General features: G+C 36.8%; 1 protein-coding gene across 1 annotated transcript in view; it reads right to left on the bottom strand.

Moving 5' to 3' along the window:
• Positions 1 to 9: 9 nt before the first annotated feature.
• The window catches only part of Iqcm (IQ motif containing M), a 301,176-nt gene continuing 281,675 nt past the window's right edge, over positions 10 to 19,510 (bottom strand). Inside the window, exon 12 of the mRNA XM_028788592.1 lies at positions 10 to 325. Within this exon, the coding sequence (XP_028644425.1) occupies positions 222 to 325 (104 nt within the window). The 3' untranslated portion in view covers positions 10 to 221. The remainder of the gene's footprint in view (positions 326 to 19,510) is intronic.

Below are 19,510 nucleotides of genomic sequence, written 5' to 3' on the forward strand. Positions count from 1 at the left end.
TCATGTCAGCATGGTTAGCAGATGTTTAATGAGGAAGATAAAGACCACTCGTCCAAACTGACTTATACTTAACTTGTCAGCATCCCCCTTTGCATATGCGAAGAGTTTCCTTTTTACCCTGTTGCTGGCAAACCATTCTGTGTTCATGACTAACATGCATTTCTGAGGAGATAACATCAACTATTTAATGGAACACTGTGTTGAAAAATTTATTCCAGTTCTCATGTCTTATAAAATTGTCTCATTTTTCTTTCTCTTATGGATCTAGCCACCAACTTGCCAACAGTCCGGATGTTAGCTCTCTTGAGTATTGGATGTCCATTCACTACAATACAAAATATAGGATTATGTTAATAATGTCCAGTCAATTCATACAATGGAAATACATTATTTTTTTTTAATCCTAATATATTATACAAAATTATTTTTTGTTGTGCCACAATTTGCCAAAAAAAATGAATTGAGAACATTTCTCTCATTTCTATTGTATGGCCTTTTAGATCTTGTTAACTGACTTTCCAAAGTCGTTGTTGGATGGAAGTGTTGAGAGAAGGTGCTGGAGAGAGGAGCCAATGGTTGAGGGCATTGCTGCTCTTCCAGAGGATCTCAATTCATTTCCCAGCACCAAAGTCAGGTGACTCACCATGGGTGGTAACTCCAGCTCCCAGAAAACTACAACCTTCCTCTGGCCTTTCTAGGGACTCTCACACATGTGACATATACTCACACATATAGACATAAACATAAATAAAATTAAATCTTTTAATAAGAGTTGAGAAAAATATTATCAGGAAATAAATTTCATTGATATATAGAATGCTTAAAATAAATGAGATATAGTTTGCTCAATCACAAGAACAAACATATTAAAACTGAGAGTATAATATTAATGCAGATACTTAAAATAAGTCACTAATATTATTGTGCCTATATTTGGCTCATGTTTATCTCAACAATCTTTCTGAAAATTATGAATCAAATATTTACCAAAGTCACCATTATACATAGCAACAATTCACAGATAGGCTTATATAGCCTAGTAACTCAGGTACTATAGTTATTTTTAAACAAATACACAAACAACTGCCAAAAAACTATTAGTTTTGAGGACATTTTATGTTACATATAGTCTATGAACAACTTGCCATATTGCTGTGTTCATGTAGACTTGCACGGACATTAGCCAAAGGCCATGCCTTACACAAGCAAAACTAAATTAAACAGTGACAGCAAGGTATCTGAACAAGTATAGTTGTAACAATAGACAGGTAGACCACAGGCATATGGAAAGAGAGTCAGTGTCATTGATCATCAGAGATGAGCAGCAAGGATATAGGTTCATCCTTCATGTAGAAAAAGTACCAAAAAGCCTAAAAAGACTAAAATATGTAAATGCTGGTGAGGATGTGGATAAGGGAGAGTTTGAAGCCACTGTGCAAAATAGAACCATGGTTCTTAAAGATACTAAAAACAAAACTATCTACCTTAGGATGCAACAATCCCTCTTCTATGTACACAACCAATATTGTGCACATTACCAGAGAATGGAATTTACCACATTATTAGAAGGATATCTGCAGCTTCATATTCACGCACTGCAGTAGTATTAATAATGGTAACATAGAAGCACAGGTGTCTAACCAGCATACAGTGAAAGTCTATATATCAAAATGTTAAATCTTTGACAAGGAGACCCTGATATTTGTCACATAGTACTATAACAAATAAGCCAGAAATTGGAGGACATTGTACTACATAAAATAATCTTAATTATGTTTAGATTTTTAAAACTTCAAATATAGAAAATTAGAAAGTAAGTCTGGACCCAAGGAGTGTGAGCATGGGGAGTAGGAGGGTACAGCCCACTGATTAAGAACAGCAGAGATGAAGGATGAAGACGTGCAGGGAGATAATGTACAGCATGAGAGCACTAATTAATAAAATTGCACCACACATGGGATTTCTCCCAAATGAATAGATTTTAGCTGCTTTTGTCAAAAACAAAAAGCAAGTGAAAAATGGGTCAGTCTGTGAGATGATGGGCATATTAATTTGCTTGGCCATTGTTACCATTTTATTGTGCACATATATCCCACAAAATTATGTTGTGTACCTTAAACATGCATAACAAAATCTATTCCAAAAATACACAAGTTAGAATACATCAGGATAGCCTATAAAATAGTAAGGCGTAGTGACTACTCCCCCTGTGGTTATGAGAAAACAACTATACCCATTACAATCCTGATCTCATACACTTACCTGAAAGGGGAATATATTGTAGATGCAAGCTTAATTATAAAATATTCCCTATTTGAACTTTTAACAATGTACAATATCAAATACACATCTCACCATGTGGACAAGGGACATTGTATTTCTCACTTGATATTTCTATAAATGAAACAATGTCTATAGAATCTATTAATGCAAAAGAAAATATGACTCACATTTAGCAAATATTCCAAATAGAATTTAAAGATTATTGTCTATACTATGGTATTATAATATAGACTTTTAAATGAAGTTTCACTAACAGTTGGCTAATAGGCTGTTCATAAACATTTAAATTAAATAGAGCACCATTTCCCTGTAGTAAATATACAAATATAAATATACTTGACATAGTTTTAATCTTTCAAAGTAAATATTCTTGACCTTCATCATATGGCAGAAGAGATTCACAAAATAATCTTTTTTATTAAAAACAGTCAAATTCTGAATAAAATGTTAAGTGAATTTTAATTTTGTTGCTAAGTTGCCAGATAGGGAAGACAGTGAAGCCAAAACCAAAGTGAAATCAATAGCATCAGAAGGTGTTTGATAGGTAAGGCCAGCATTTCAGCTCAGAGTTCTCTGGGAAACTCTGGGTATCTGAATTATGGTATATGAGGGGACTGTGGACAGGAGGTTGCATGCAGGTCCCACCTTTGAGACCACTACAGAGGGAACACCTTCGAAGATCCTATCATCTTATAAAAAAGGGAAGAGGAAGGATAAGATGGGAAGAGGAGGCTGAGAAAAATGAGGAAAGAAAGGAAAAGAAAACTTCAAAACCAGGAGACAACAGGAAGCCATCTGTTTCTGATTATATAAACAAACAGACCCAACCTCCAAAGCTAAACCCTGACTGCATATCTCAACCCATGTCTCTTGTGTGGCCTGCAAATGCCTCAAATTTAAAATCTGTTTTGCTCTACGAAGAAATGAAGAAAACAATTTCAACCAAGATCACTGAAATATTATGCCATTGAGCATAATTCATGAAGTTCCAGATGCATCACTCTATTTTCAAAGAAGAAAGAAGGTAACATGGCAGTTTCTACAACACAGCATCAATTTTTAAAAAGTCATACACATGACAAAGTGTGAAATAGTAACATCAAAATAAACTGTATAATAAGAACTTAGCTTTATATTTTTCGTAGTATGAATAGTTTCACTAAAATTATTATGTGGGAAGACAAATACTAGATAATTTTAAGTTTCTAGACTAGACCATACAACAAACATTTCAAATAATTAAGAAATAGTTAGAAATCAGATATTATGTTTATACTTTAATAAATTAAAAGATTGCAAGTTGTAAAATATTTAGATAGGATAGCTAGTATTTCAGTGTGTATTATTTTAAGCTGTATTGTTTAGAAGTGTAATATTTCATTTTCTTTCTCAGTAATTAAAAGTTATTCTGCCTTCTGTTTTCTTTTTAACTATCTACAAATTAGACATTAACAAATCTATCTTCATCATGCAATATCCCTGACCTGTCGAAGGATGCATATTATTCTACAGCATTGACTACTTGATTTTACAACTTTATAAATCTTTATTGAGTGACTTGGAAAGAAGAAAAAACAGCTTGTGTTCTAAAAAACACATGTGTAGGTTAAGGACTATCTATTGGGTCTGAGTTTTCAAAGTTCATGTAAAATATTATCTGGGGTCATTGTAGATCTTGATTTATTTCTGAGAACAAAGACAATTAGAAAGTAAACAATTACAATCATGCTTTTCCATGACTTAGCAAAAACAAATGAAATAGTCCATAATGTAGCAATTTGGTCTGTCCCATTAGAAGATAATCAAGGCAATACATAACAAAATAAATATCTAGGACATAAAGATGTATTTAAATAATTATGTTAGATTTTTTTAAATTAGCAAATGGTGAGATTTTAATTAAGTTGTATTTACCATTGGATTTCAGAAAAACAGGCACTCTGAGCAATGATGGAGCAGATTGTCAAGAGCTATAACTGCAAAATATCAGGAAAGCTCTTTGGGTAGAAAAATACACTCAATAGAGAATAGTGATCTGAGTGGTCCATATCTAGTTATACATAAAGGTACTTGGTAGTTGACTCTTAAGCACTCTAGATGGTTTCTCTGTATTTTGGGTTCTGTATTCCCTTAGTCATCTTCTTCTCATCCCATGCAAAGGGAGATCTTGAACACTGCATTATGAGAGAAAGGCTTTGGTGGGAAAATGAAAAGAAGCAAAAGACTATTCTCTTACATGATATCAGAAGAGACAAACACATCAGTGATCCAAATGAAATGACAGTGGTATAAAGGCAGAAAAAGGGTTTCTTCCTTCACTGGGTTGGATTTAGTCCATGTGACTCACCAGATCATGACCTTAGTGGGTGAAAGTGGCAACAGAGGCACCAACAAAGTACCGAGAACTTGGGAGTTCTGTGTTGCAGTCTACAGAGCATTCATGAGCAAATGTGAACTGAGATGTCTAAGAGAATCCACAACAATCACTGTGGTTATGCGGATGGCTTCTGGCAGACCATACACATGCTCCTGCATACATACATTCACTTGAAGATATGTGTGTTAATGTGGTTGTATGATATTGTAAAATATTGAAACGTCATCTCTCACTTATCATTGCCTCCAGTTCCTGATGCTGCTACTTAGGAGACAACAGTGGCTTCCTAAGGATGACTGAATAGAAATCACCTCATTTCTGATGTTTACCAAGCTTAACAAAGACAAATCAGTAGCAGCTAATAAATACTTTCATCTTGAGGTTTTAAATGTGCAAAATTGAAAAAAAAACATATAGGCACTTATTAAACTTTAATTCATCTTTTGAAAAAGGGTGAATACTTCTCATACACACACTTCCTTCAAGGAGAAAAATCCAAGAACAAAGATACCTGCATTTGAAGAACAAAGTTATAAAATATATAGAAAAAAACTTATAAAAGTAACTTTGCACTTGGAAGGGTATAGCTTCCTGCATTGTGAGTAGCATTTAGGTCTCTAGGAAGTGAGAGTCTGGAGGACTTGGCACATGGGCCATATGGTGAGAAGATCCTGTGATGAGAAGAACTCTGTCCAACTGAATGGAAATGAGAAATGAAGAGCAGACTAACGGAGACCAAAAGAGAACCATGTTGGGCTCTGCAAGTAGCCCAGGCTCTGTCTCCCCTAGCCCCTTGGTCTAGGGACAGAAAAAGGAAGACCACAATGATATGAAGAATATCATCAGGATGGTCAAGGAGTAGGGACGTTTGGTTGCAGACTTCTTAGAAAAGCCAGGCTGAAGTCAGCTTCTGAAGTCTTACAGAACAAACTGATCCCCACATGGTCAGAGGAAATCTAATGTGGTTGTGAAATTTCAGGAGGGAACCTGGGCATTCTGAGATGACTAGCTGACCAGAACTGGCTCAAGTTTGAAAGAAGTAAGCTCTCAACTCCAGGGACCTTGGTAGATATCACAATGATATTACTGAAAACTGGCAGGGTTCAGGTAACACAGGTTACAGACTAGAGTAGGTTAGCTCCAGGAACACCAGAACTCAGAACCACTATCAATAGATGAGAGGAAATGAGGAGGCAGGCCTCTTATGAAGGGCTGTTAGCAAAAGGGCGGAATCATGCGTTAGTAACAGGAGCATATAGAGGCACAAAAGCTGAAGAAATGGTGAGATAAAGATCACCAATCACCACCAAGAAAAAGTGCTATACATTCATGATCGCTTCACACCTAAGACATGAAAATTACATCCAGAGTGAAAGCAAGTTCACAGAGGATATGGAAGGGAAGACACTGCAGAGGAGTTTGAAGGAAAACTGGAGACAGGTAAAACATTTCTCAATTCCTCAATTCCACTGGAGAGGAAAAAGAAAGTAATCACAAAGGGAAGAGGGAAGGAGGGACCTGTGTGGGAAAGGGAACATGGAAGAGGAAAAGGGAACATGATCAGTTATTGGAGGAGAACAGGATTGAAGCCCTGAGGCCCAGCAAAAAGAATAGAAACAGGCAAACTCTGGAGGTAGGAGGTAGGGAGACTCTCAAAAATGTACCAGAGACCTGGGAGACGGAAGACTCTGAGGATCCAAACCTTAGATGAATTGTCCTACAATAGGAAGAGTCTACCTCCAGTACAAAGACAGAGCATCAAGTGGAAGAATGGAATTCCCATCCCACACTCAAAAACACTGACCCAGAATTGTTCTTGTCTACAAGAACTGCAGGGACAAAAATGGAGAAGAGACTGAGGGAAAGGAGGTTCAGTGACCAGCCCAAACTGGGATCCAGCTCAAGCGGAGGCTCCACAGACTGACACTGTTGCTGTGATGTTCTTGCAGACAGGAGCCTGGCATGGCTGCCTTCTGAGAGGTCCAAAGGGCAGCTGAAAGAGTCAGTTGCAGATACTGCACCCAACCAGTGGACAGAGGTCAGGGACCCTTGTGGTTAAGTTGAGGAAGGGCTGGGAAAAGCTGAGGAGGATGGCAATCCCATAGAAAGACCAGTAGTCTCAACTGACCTGGACCCCTCGGATCTCTCTAACACTGGCTTCCCAATCGGGCAGCATACACTAGCTGACATGAGGCCCCAGACATATATACAGCTGAGGATTGGCTGGTCTGGCCCCAGTAGAAGAAGAAGCACCTACCTCTCGAGAGATTTGAGGCCCCTGGAAGTGGGGAGGTCTGGTGAGGTAGAAGTGGTGGGGTGGGAACATCCTCTTGGAGACAGAGGAGGAGGAGGAGTGGGATGGGTAACAGTCGGAGGACAGATCAGGAGGGAGATAATGACTGGACTGTAAAAAAAAGATTAATGAATAATAAAAATAATTTTCAAAAAAGAGATTGCAGATACATTTAGAGAGGGGTGGGGTGAGAACAGAAGAAGAGAGAAAAAGGAAAAGGGGAATCTACTAACTGTTTTTTGTTTTGTTTTGGTTTGGTTTGGTTTGGTTTGGTTTGGTTTTTGTTTTGAATTTGGTTTTTTGGTTTGTTTGTTTGTTTGTTTGTTTTTTCAATAAGCAAATCTGAGCCCACATCTTAGCTTCTAAATGTTGTTACAATAAAACAACCAATGGTCCTTGGAGAAATGGATTATTCAAAGGTTAACACCAAATGAGCCTGCAGATAGAGGTAATGCCAGAAAGTAAAGAAATGGTCAAATTCAAGAAATGAAACATGGTAAGAAGATGCAGGAGCCTAGCTTAAAAAATATGAAAGTAAATACAATTAATGTATAATGTTGTTAGTAAATAGTTGAGTAAATAAAATGGGATCTATTGCACAATATTTCTTTAAAAGTTGTGATGTTGTCCATCTCTGGAAGGAAAATTATACTACTAACCCACCTCTTCCCCATATTTGAATGGACTGAGTTTTGTAGTTTATTTATATTTATTTTAATGTATTTGTTGTGATGTACATCTGACATGATGCACATGTGAAGGTCAGAAGACAGCTACCAGAATAGTGCCTATGTCTATCATGTGGGTCCCAAGTCACTGTCTGCCATATGAATCCTAAGAATTGAACTCAGGGTTTCAGCCCTGGGAGCTCTTCAAGCCACCAAGGAAAGAGCATACACAGGCTGGACCTAGGCCCCCTGCACATATGTAGCAGACATTGCAATTCAGTCTCCAAGGCCGCCCTGACTGGCCACAGTGGGAGAGATGCACCTAATCTTGTAGAGACTTGCCATGCCAGGGTGGGAGGGGATACATAGAGGAGGTACCACCTTCTCAAAGAAGAAGGGGAGGGAACATGAGGGAGGGACTCTGTGAGGGGGGACTGAGAGAGGATTAATGTTTGTGATATAAACAAACAAACAAACATGGCTTGATAAGTAGATCATAAAAGAAATGGATTCCTTATAAAGTTCTCCCATTTTTCTGCATGTTTAGGTGTTTTTAATAATGAGATGTTAGAAGGAAAAATATATAAAGGGCTCATAAATACTTGAGATACTTGTATATTTTGTCAATCAAAAAAAATAGAATTTGAATAAGAGTGTCGCGTCCACCCTCGACCAGCAAGGAAGACACAACGCAGGAGCTCTTCTCCAAGCAGTTTAATCAGGACCCTTGAACCATCTTCTAACTGATGACCTTCTAACTGACTATCTTCTAACTGACGACCTCGAGGGAAGCCTCTCCCAGGCTTAAGTACTCTAGGGCTAGCCAACCCCCGTCTGCCACGTGGCAATAGCAGATAGGTCCACACACACGGAGACAAGCCAGATCAACTGCCACTGCCATATAAGGAGTTGTTTACTCCTATGGGTCCTCGCCAGCAGGTGGTGGAAGACGGAGACCAGTGCCATCTTAAAGGTGCAGCACTATGCGGCTCTCCACAAAGAGTACAAACAACAGTGAGAAAAATTCTTGTCGTGTAAAAGAACAGTGTGAAGGCACTGTTAAAGGTCTGACCTCAGCTGCCTCTACATTCCTTTCTACTAGTGTGAGTCATTACAGGAAATGCAGGCCCGTCTGTAACTTGCTTCACTGGGCTGTTGGCAAGGCTTCAGGCACTTGTGGATTTCAGAAGCTTGCCAGTAATTCATGGAAACCACAGCTCTAACGAAGCTACACTGCATCTCATTCTTTGCCCTTTGCTATGTTTGCATTGCGTCTTTGAGTCTTTAGTAATTTACTCCATTGTCTCATTGCACTAATCTCTTGAACCAATGTCTTAAAGTGAAGTGACTGTTCAATAAACAGTTTAGCCATGCTTTTCCTTCTTCCCTTTGACTTCTGTGTGCCCCCTCACTTCTCAAATCTATGGCCTTTTTAAGGATTATTATTGTTGCACATACATGCATAAATATGTAAATGCAGCCCCGATGAGTCTGATTAACACCACTTGTATGCGCATGACTTCAGGGCTGATACTTAGCATTGAATAACCAATTAGGAGGCTCATTCTTGACTTATTTATTCTCTCTTCAGCGAGTTGCCTGTAGTTCTTTGTCTAGGGTGAAGCCCTGTGAAAATTTCCCCTCTAGTGTTAATGTGGCTATTCACAATGTCTCTGGTCAAGTATTGTTTAAGCAGCCATATTCTTAGGAAGGAAGTACTTTTACAATTTACATGAAAATAACAATTCATAAAATATCATATGTGTATATTAATTTTATAAGATAACATTTGATTTTTATGCCCACATTTTAAAATCTGAACCAGATTGTGCAAGGTGGTTCACAACTGGAACCCCAGCACTGCATGGCTGAGGCAGCCGGGTCAGCATGAATTTGAAGCTGAACTAGAGTTCATCCTAAGTTCTCAGATAGAGTGAAGCCTTGTATTCACCCCTCCTCCCTTGAACGCCATGCCCACCTCAATTCCACAAACTACATTACTAATGATGGTTAACTTGGAAGGTGGGAGCACACAGAATGTGGGGTTAGCATTCTGTTTTCCTACAATTTGAAATTGTCACACACTAACTGACTATCTCTCTGCTATGGTTGTTCTCTGCCCTTCCTTCCCTCCCTCCCTCCCTCCCTCCCTCCCTCCCTCCCTCCCTCCCTTTCTTACCCCCCTCCTCTCTCTCCCTGCTCTGAGTCAGCCTTTCACTCCCTCAACAAACCTCTTGAGTTAAGCATACAAACAAATGAGCTGTCTCTTTAAAATGGAAGTGCTAATCAATTTTGTTTATTTAAAATAGAAATAAAACTTGACATAGACTAGGTTGTTTGCATTCTTCAAGAATTCTTGGGACTCCCTTAAGCTAACCAGCATAGCTCTTTTCTACTACTTTGTTGCACATAAATATTCAATAAAAAAGAATGAGCCGTATCTCCCTCTACACGTTGACATACGCAGTGCCCCACTGGTGTTCCAGAAAAAAATAGTGCTGAAAAGATCATGCTTACTTTTCCTGTCATAGAGTTACAAAAGTTGCATAGAGTCATGAATCAAAAAAATATGTATACAGATGTTACTTTAAGCCTCTTTGCAAACTGAATTTCTAAAACTGTGGAGAGCTTGTGGAACCTTACAGCAGTGTGGACAGAACTTTACTCCTATCCCAACAATGGCAGCCATGGCTTCCTTTCCCCGTATTTTAAGTTGGCTGCTCTGGAAACATCTTACTGAACCCTCTCCTCTGTTAGAGGTTGTGAATACATTGGCATCAATATGAAAGTGACTGGATTTTTAGTTTGTGAGTGATTTCTCTACATCTTCGACTTATTTTGTGATTAGAATATCTAACTATTTTCTATTCTTCCGCATTAGTTACATTTAACTTCTGCCTTCAAAAATCAAATTTCCCTTCAAATCAATATTAATGGTTTATGTTATATTTCAATGACTAGGTTGTTTCCATTCCATTTTATAAAGCTTTCCTTATTTTCTCATTTATTCTTTCTTCTGACTATCTCTTCTGCTCCTGTGGTAAATATATAGCTCTATTGAATGAAGTTCACACTTATTAATTTTCATCTTTTTATTTAGATTGGTTAAATCTTTTCAATTGCTTTCCATGGTAATTGGTAATATTATGTGTCAATTAAATATGTTGATATAATAAACCATGCAACAGAAATATGGTATTCTTACATTCCTAGAGTAGTTTGCCACTGCCTTAGTATACCCTTTAATAGAAACCTGATTCTAGACTTTAACTTTTCTCCATTCAGTGCTTTTTACAATTAAGGTAAAGAATTTCTAACCAATTCCAGGTTGGTAAAATCTTCCTTGAATTTTTCAGGTCTGATTATAAGAAATATCCTCTCTGAGCCCTCTTATCCAAACAGCCTGCCATTTTCATTAACTGGATCTCGCCCTCTGTCATGGCTGAATGGGGAAGCTCTGAGCAAGAACAAGAGAGTTGAGGAGACAAGAGCAGCTTCAAAGTTCCCAATTTCCAATTTTTTAGAATACTTCTTTTGAAGCTTAAAGAGGATGAAAAGAAAATACAAGACAAAAACAGTAAAGATTCAGAAGCAGTCTAAAGGACCATTTTCTCTGAGCTCAAGTCATGTGATGTTTCTTATCTATTCACCCATTCATCGATGGTGATCACTAAAATTGACCCTTACATGCAAACAAGTATACAATAATCTACTCTGATTAGTTTTCAAGATACAGATCAACCTAAATCCAAGGTGTGCAAACTTTTATTTTATTAATCCCTCTTAGATAAGTTAGTTAGACATAACTATTGATATAAAAGCTTCCAGCTCAATCACCCAATTGCCACTGTCACATTCTTCCATTTTATAGGAATATTGGATACTCAATCTGGTAGAGTAGCTGAAATTTCTTTCTTCCAAACTTTGAAGTTAATCAATGAAAGCTTCCAAGTAAACATCTGTGCCAGAATGTTATGCAATCTCTTTAAAAGAAGATCTTCATTGACAGAAAACTTAGAAAGGTATGTTCATAGGATAGATACTACACTCACAGTTATAAATTATTCCTACATATTATTCTGTTGACACATGCAAGCTAATTAGGGGCCAGTTCCTACCAGTAAAATGTCCTGCAGTCTTGACTCTTATCCCATGCCTGGAAAAGTAACTAAAAGTAACATTAACTCTGCCTACAACCCTATGACATGTTGGGAGCAAACATGAGAACCAAGACAGCTAATGAAGACTCAGGCTAGCTCTGAATAAGATTGGTCTGGACAGGAGAACCTGCACATCATTACCAGTGAGTACTTCCCGTAGCAGGTGCTCTCTTCCAGAAGCAGAAGCATGGCTTAGGTGCTTCTCAGTCCTCAGCTCCTTCCTGTTTCTCAATATTTATTCTTTGACTTCTAACAGGCAAAGGTAAGCAATCAGAGTGAAAATCAGTAATTTTTTTTCCTTTCTCAAAGATGCAAAGAACTAAATGGACCAACCACGGAAAAATCTATTGGTGAATAATTCCATCTTGAAACACTAGATTAAAACTGTGCACTTGTTTTCAGCTCAGCTCTGAGTCTGATTGCAAGCTGGAATCTTGTGCTTCCTAGAGTTTTAGCAGCATCTTCCACTACTCTGTACCCCCAAACCCATCTATAAGTCTGATAAATTACTGAAGTCTTTAGAACATTATTGCAATTAATCTGAACCTACAAATAGTTAAGGGCAGGGCTAACACAAGCTTCAATTATAAGTTCTACAGTGGACATATTTTACTATTCCTAGAAGTCTAAACTTATTTGACTTGGACATTATCTGAACAAAAGAATTTATACCTTTCAGTGTGGGTTCAAAGATGGCTATTTAGTTATTTAAATAGTATTTGTTTAGATTTACCCAGTTTAGTGGATTTATTATACTTTGCTTCTTTTTCTGGCATAGCTTGAACAGAACATTTTGAATAAAACTGCAAATTATTTCAAAATTAAGGTCACACTGTAACTTAGCATCATGACACAGTTCAGAGAGCCATAAACTTCAGTGATGTTGATGTTCCTTGTGGTGGTTACTTGAAACTGTCTGGAATCACTTGGGAAGGATGTCTTGGTGAGGATGTGTCTAGATTAGCTTGGCTCACGAGCAGGCCTATAAGGATTTTTTTTACTATCGCTAGCTACCTGAGGTGGGAATATCTACCCTGGATACATATTGCACCATTTCACTGCCCAGGCCAGGATGGAATGAAGGAGGACAGAAAATTGAGTGGCACATGGTCATAAATGCATTTCCCATGCTTCCCTTCCTTTCTACACTGGGGATGCAACATGACCACCTGTCCCAAGCTCCTGCCACTCTAACCTGGAACTGTGAGCCAGAAAAAGAAAAAGCCTTTACCCACTAAGCTGCTTTTATCTGAGTATGTTGTACCACATCAGAAACAAAACTAAGATACCATTCTTTTGCCGGGGGAAAATAATGAAGAAATGTGCTCTTGTCTCAAGAATAAAGGATTTTCAACCTTGAATTAATCAAGTTAAATAAAAGGAGATTCATGGTCATAATTCTTAGAATTTACCCAAATATACATTAGAGATCCATTTGATGTCTTTTAGCATAGTATAAGCTAATGATGAACAATACTAATTTTTACTCAGTTCTAAGTTAATGATAAATTCATAAATATATGTGTTCAAAGTTATTTTAAGTCGGGTGGTGGTGGTGCACGCCTTTAATCCCAGCACTTGGGAGGCAGAGGCAGGCGGATTTCTGAGTTCCAGGCCAGCCTGGTCTACAGAGTGAGTTCCAGGACAGCCAGGGCTATACAGAGAAACCCTGTCTGGAAAAAAAAAAAAGTTATTTTAAAGTAATCTTGTTGATATTCATTTTTTACATTTAATTAATGTTCTCTTTGAAATATTCTCCATTTATTTCTTACTCCCCAGTGCTTCACTATGTGAAGTCGACGAAAACTCTGCTTTTCCTCCAGTTCATCCACCTATGCTGTCTGCTAAAATCCTTTCTCCTCCAAACGCCAAGTGTTCTTCCCTGACATATCCTTTCCTAATCTTCAATGCTATTGAAAATGTAAACACCCTGAACCTTCTTTACCTGACACTTCTTAGACATGAGTTTCTGGAAAGACATTTTTCTTCTTCTTTCATGATTAACTTTTAGGAGCACATCAGTTTCCTCCCATCTCCTTGAATTCTAGAGCGTAAAAATTCCCAACATTCTAACTGCTCATGCTTGATGGTTTCATTTGTATACATAAGATTTATAAGGACAACTGCATGACAGAACTTACAACTGACAAACTATTATTGAATATTACTTGTATTTTCAGATAAATGTTTTGACTATTTTGAACTTTTGGTAATATTTCTTTATCTATTGAATTTGCATTGTGTTTTATAACCTAAAATGTCCTGTGGATTATGGAGTCATCAACTTTGAGCCTTTTAGGATTTATATGTAAATGTAATAGATGAGGTAGAAGAAAGCCTAAGTCAACATTAATCTAGAACCAGTGTGACACAGCATTGAATGCTTGTTATGGGGACTGACTCTAACCCATGGTGCCCAATAGTGTAGAGTGCAGCACTCTACACTTAAATCTCATGCCTCAATTTCTACATAGGTAAAGTGGAGAGAATGGGCAGATTTCAATCTATAATTATAATCATTGAATATATATATATGGTTCTTAAGAATGTAAGTATGGTTTAATAAACAAGTATTTAGCTAATTGGACCCTTATGGAAACATCAGAGACTTACACAAGTCTAGATAGAGGGCAAACATCCCCTTTGTCTCTTGATACAATAAGCGAATTCTATAATGTGTGTGTGTGTGTGTGTGTGTGTGTGTGTGTGTATGGCTATTGGTGGTATAACAAAAAAATACAGATACAGTAACTTATTTTTTAAGTAGGAATAGACTCTAAATGACAAACATGCAATATCATAACTGTATAAATCAGTAATAAAGGATTATTAACTGTACATTGCACTGTGCCATATTTTCATACACATGCAAGTAAAGTAGATTTATATACATCAGTATAACCAGAAATATGGGTCTTGTGTTATGATGTCATTAGACTACAGACTTTTCACCTTCTTGATCATCCTATGGAATCACCATTTTATCTATCATGACTGAAAATTCATGTAGTACACAACCATATATGCAGTGCATGCACACTAACAGCTACCCAACTGTTTAAATAATATATTGCATTGTCTTTCAATAAAAATACATTTTTATAACCATAAGTTTTCTCTGAAGGTTAGTCATCTAAGTTAACTATAAAAGAGTTACCATAGAGGTAACTTTTCGTTGGACTCTTGAGAGGCATTTGTGCCACCATTAGGTAGTTAACCTCTCTCATAGAGTCTGAAATATGATCAGATGGTTAATGATCATGGCTATCATTTTAACAATAACAGACAATCATTATCAAGACTCATTATGGACCACAAATTGTCATTTTCTCTCTCAGAAACAAATGCTTTTCCTTATTCACAAATGAAGAAGCTGATGATAGCAGGGCTAGTGTCTTACTATGTTGAACATTATTTATCTCTTTGGATAAATATGTCAGGTTATTTGGAAGTTTGGTTATGTTTAATTTTCTAGCCACTGAATGTTCATTTTGTTTTATAACCTTAAATGTACTTTTTGTTACAGACTCATAAATTCTGTTATTTTTAAGTTTCATAATGGTTTAAAATAAGCTATGTCCTGAATAAATGAAATTTTAGACTTGTTTGCTAAATATTTGAGCATGCAACTATGAACACATTAAGTATAATATCCTAAGAATTCTATAAGTCAACCTCATAATAGAATATAAAACCTGTAGAACAGACAGGTTATTAACATGTAAGGGTCACTCAGACGTTAAGTAGTGTAAAGAAGATATAAAGCAAGTCAGTTTTGGTACAGTAGGTATTTTTCCTTAAGTTTTCCAGTTCCAACTTTAATTTTTGTTCTCTTCTCAATATCATAACTTTAATAAAATCCAATCTGTAATCATATTATCAGATATTTTCCTCAAATTGTTTGTATTATACATCCCTGAATTTCTTTGGGAGATGATCTGGAACCAAACAAATAATGTACCAGAGCTCTGACTTCTTCAACAGATTAAATCCTTAGATGAATCCATAGTTTGGTAGCACTATTGAGAGGTGTGGAGACCAGGGTTGGGTCTGAGTTAGAGGGAGTAGGTGACTCAGCCTCTAAAGGGAATACCTTCTCCTTGTCTGCCTTTTGCCTTTTGCTCTCTTTCTCTACTCTTGACAGTGAGGTAATCCTTCACTGTTCTAAGTCATCCTTAGAATCCCAAGAATGCAGCTCAATTACCCCTGCAACACTGTTTTATGTAACTTGTATGTCAAATATTCTCTCACCATTTTAATATATTTCATTCATGATCAGAAATCAATTGACAATGAATTGGTTGTATAAATTGTGTCATTGCCTCCTGGTGGAAATGGTAGTGACTGGTAGCTTTTAGAGATGCTATTGAATATTATTTCTGTTTCTTCATATAGTTCGGTTTTCTGTGGTTTCAAAAAGTCCTGTTGAAATTTGTGCTAGTAGACCATCAAGAGCCGATTAGATCACCAAGGCACCATCTTCATGAACATGCTAATATCAGGGAGTGAAATGGTTTTCCCTTCCCCCCCCTTCCCTTTTCCTCTCTCCCCTTCCCCCTCTCCCTTCTTATTCCTCTCTACCACTCCCTTAAACCACTCTGTTTCTAGGTAATCTCCTTTTAGCAAGATTTATCCTAAAATTATCCACTAGTCTCAGATCCATTCAGTTAAAAAATTTAATACCTTCGTAATGAATAAACATTCATGCCAGTAAACCTTGTTGTTAGTGCTCAGCTGTACAGTGAAGTAAATACCATACATATTTATACATGATGGTTTGGATAAGAATATCAGAAGGGTAAACAACATTTGGGAAAACCAACAGCCATTTGTTTCTTTGTACCTGACCAAAAATACGTTCAGCTGGTATTTTTGCTACTACATGGCTAGGCGCCTACAGCCATCTGATGCTTCTGCTTCCATCCTCTTCCCTGCAGAAGGAAGGGAGGAAACAGATCACAAACTCTATGCCAGTCCCCACTGCAGCAAGGCAAAAGAAGTCTAACACAGAAAATGCACACAGGAGAAGGTTTGTATCCATGCATATTTGGGAGTGAGGGTTAGAGAAAGTTTCATAAAATTAAAAGTTATAGCTAAGTGAGCTTTGAATGATAATTTTATGTGTTTCTGTGAAAAGAAGAGTAGATACTTTTTGTTCCTTAGTTTCTTTCCACACATTTTCACAAATATTAATACATTTTCACTACAGTTTCCTTGTTATTGGTTATGTTTTTCACATATTTTAATTTAACTATTGATTCTACTTTCATGTTCATGTTTTATGTTCATAATCTTCAAATTCAGATTAAAAGTAGAGCATTTCCTCAAAAAAATCAGAAATCTATGCCATAAGATTATTTTAATGTTATCAATAATCATTTGATTTTTAAAGAGGAAGTTATTCTGTATTCCCTGATATGGCAGCTTAGAAATACTTGAGCGTTTTGTGTTTCCAATGTTTTATTGTGAAGTTTTTAATCTGATAAAAGCATGAATGAGATCCTAGAGTCTACAGCTAGGTGTTTATGTGATTATTATCATGCATCTCTCCATCCATTTGTTTATTGAGAGATATTATAAACACTTTATAAAGGGGTGCCAGCTAACCACATTAGAAAGAGTGAGATTTAATAAACCATGCCCACTCCTCCCCTATAACACTGACATAAGTTTAAAATGTCCTCACACTATGTAAAAAAGAAACTTGTTGTAACAATTGAAAAATGTTTGAAGTGAATCCTGGGCTAATAATTTATATTTCATTATTTTCTTCATGTTTTCTTATCTTTTCAATAAATGGGGTTTGCTGAGTAGCAGTGGATAAAGGGTTATCATCGAGCATCAGGCTAATATATTAAGCCCTACATGCCATCACTCTGCCCTCAATTTTTAAATAATTGGATTTTATAAAAAGACTGAATAAAGGACTCTAAAGTGATAAACTACAGAGAGATACAAGATGCAAGTGCCAAAAACCAGAGAGAATTCAATTATCTTCTTTTAAGGCATTCTTATCACATCTCCTCCTAATATCAGCTTTCCCCACAAACAATAGCCTGCTGCAGTGTAGCCAGGGCTGCCCAGCTGAAATGACAATACTCAGTGACAGATGGTGGGCACCGCCCAATGCCCCTGATGCACTTTACACATGGCACCCACTGGCCCTTCAGTGAATCTGACCCAGACTTGGAGCCAGAATATATTTATGTAGCAAGGGAGATATAAAATGCATTTTCTGCAATAAAATGCAACGGAAAATATCCTGTGAATTCTCTCCAGTTACTTTTATATAATGTAATCTGATATGTACAGAAACAAACAACAGATAGTTATGCTTTTTAAAAGGCTCTAAATTTTATATCTATTCAAAGTCTTCATTTAGAATCCCAAAATGTATTTACTTTAAACAAAGAAAAAAATAGAAAGGTTTAAGAAAAATAGAAATGGGAATCTCTGTAATTCAATATTAAAATGCCAGTGTTCACACTAGTTTATTCTAGTCTCTGTCTTTTAAACGCATAAATCAGTCGCATTACGCTTCTGAGTCTAATTAAAGTTTATGATAACATTTTATAGTCGCCTCTTTCCTTGGAATACATTAAATTTTACATTATAACAAAAACAAATTATTGCTTTAATTATCTTAGTAAAAGTTCCTTTAACATACATTTTGACACTTTGGCTAAGGTGATAAGATTAAATCAATTGACCTTCAAAAAGAAATGAAATTTGATTCATATGCTAGACCTAAAGCTGCATTAAGAGCGTCATATCAAGATAGCACTTCCAACTGGAAACAGAAGGCTAGCTCTTAGTTACAATAATCAAAGACAACCTGAACTTTGTCAGTGAGGTCCACAAGAGACCTGACGGTCTGGCTCATTCCTGTCTGCCAATCTCATCTGGAATGCTTATCATAGGTTACCAGCCAAATCGAGCCCTGTATCCTTCCCTCCTGACTGCTTCTCTGCAGACTTTTCAGGCTTCATCCTTCTGGCCTGTAATCATGTTCTGAGCTGAGGGAGCCCATGCATGTTCACTGCTTGTTTGCTGAACTCATATAACCGGATCTCTTAAAAAATCTTGAGTTTAATCTGGGCAGTGTGGCTTATACTTATAATCCCACCACTGGAAAGCTGATGCAGGAAGATTTCAGAGTTCAAGGAGGACTTCCTAGACTATATGGAATTTGGGAAATATGGAAACCCCTTTGGAGCAGATCTCTGCAGATCCACGAAGATGTACTGCCTTGTGGTGATGCTATATAGACAAATAGATGACTTCTTAAGGCTTAATAATGATCCTATAAGAATTCCTAAAATTATATCAATGATTATTATTAAGCTCTTGTATAGTGGGACTGCTATTAGGTCACTTTCTGATAGTCAAAACTTCAATGAGAACTCTGCCAGTCTCCCAAGTGTCATCAGTTAATTGCTCTTAGATAGTAAACAGACTTTCTCCTACTCAGAGCACATTCCAAGAGGTAAAAAAAATTAACCAAATGTCATTACAAGGGAACTAACAATTTATTATAGATGCTAGGACAGAAGATAAAATATTGCCTGGGTTTATCTATACAAAACTTCACTAATAACGTATAGTTTTAAACCTTCAATGAACATGTGGAGCTAGACAGGTGATGGATGTTTAGCCAGATAATTACTTCTAATAGATATGCATGTAAACATTCTCTGTTGTAAACTTCTATTTCAATTTATGATTTGAT

Source organism: Grammomys surdaster, unplaced genomic scaffold (assembly GCF_004785775.1).
Source record: "Grammomys surdaster isolate TR1022 unplaced genomic scaffold, NIH_TR_1.0 125752, whole genome shotgun sequence".
Classification (NCBI taxonomy): Eukaryota; Metazoa; Chordata; class Mammalia; order Rodentia; family Muridae; genus Grammomys; species Grammomys surdaster.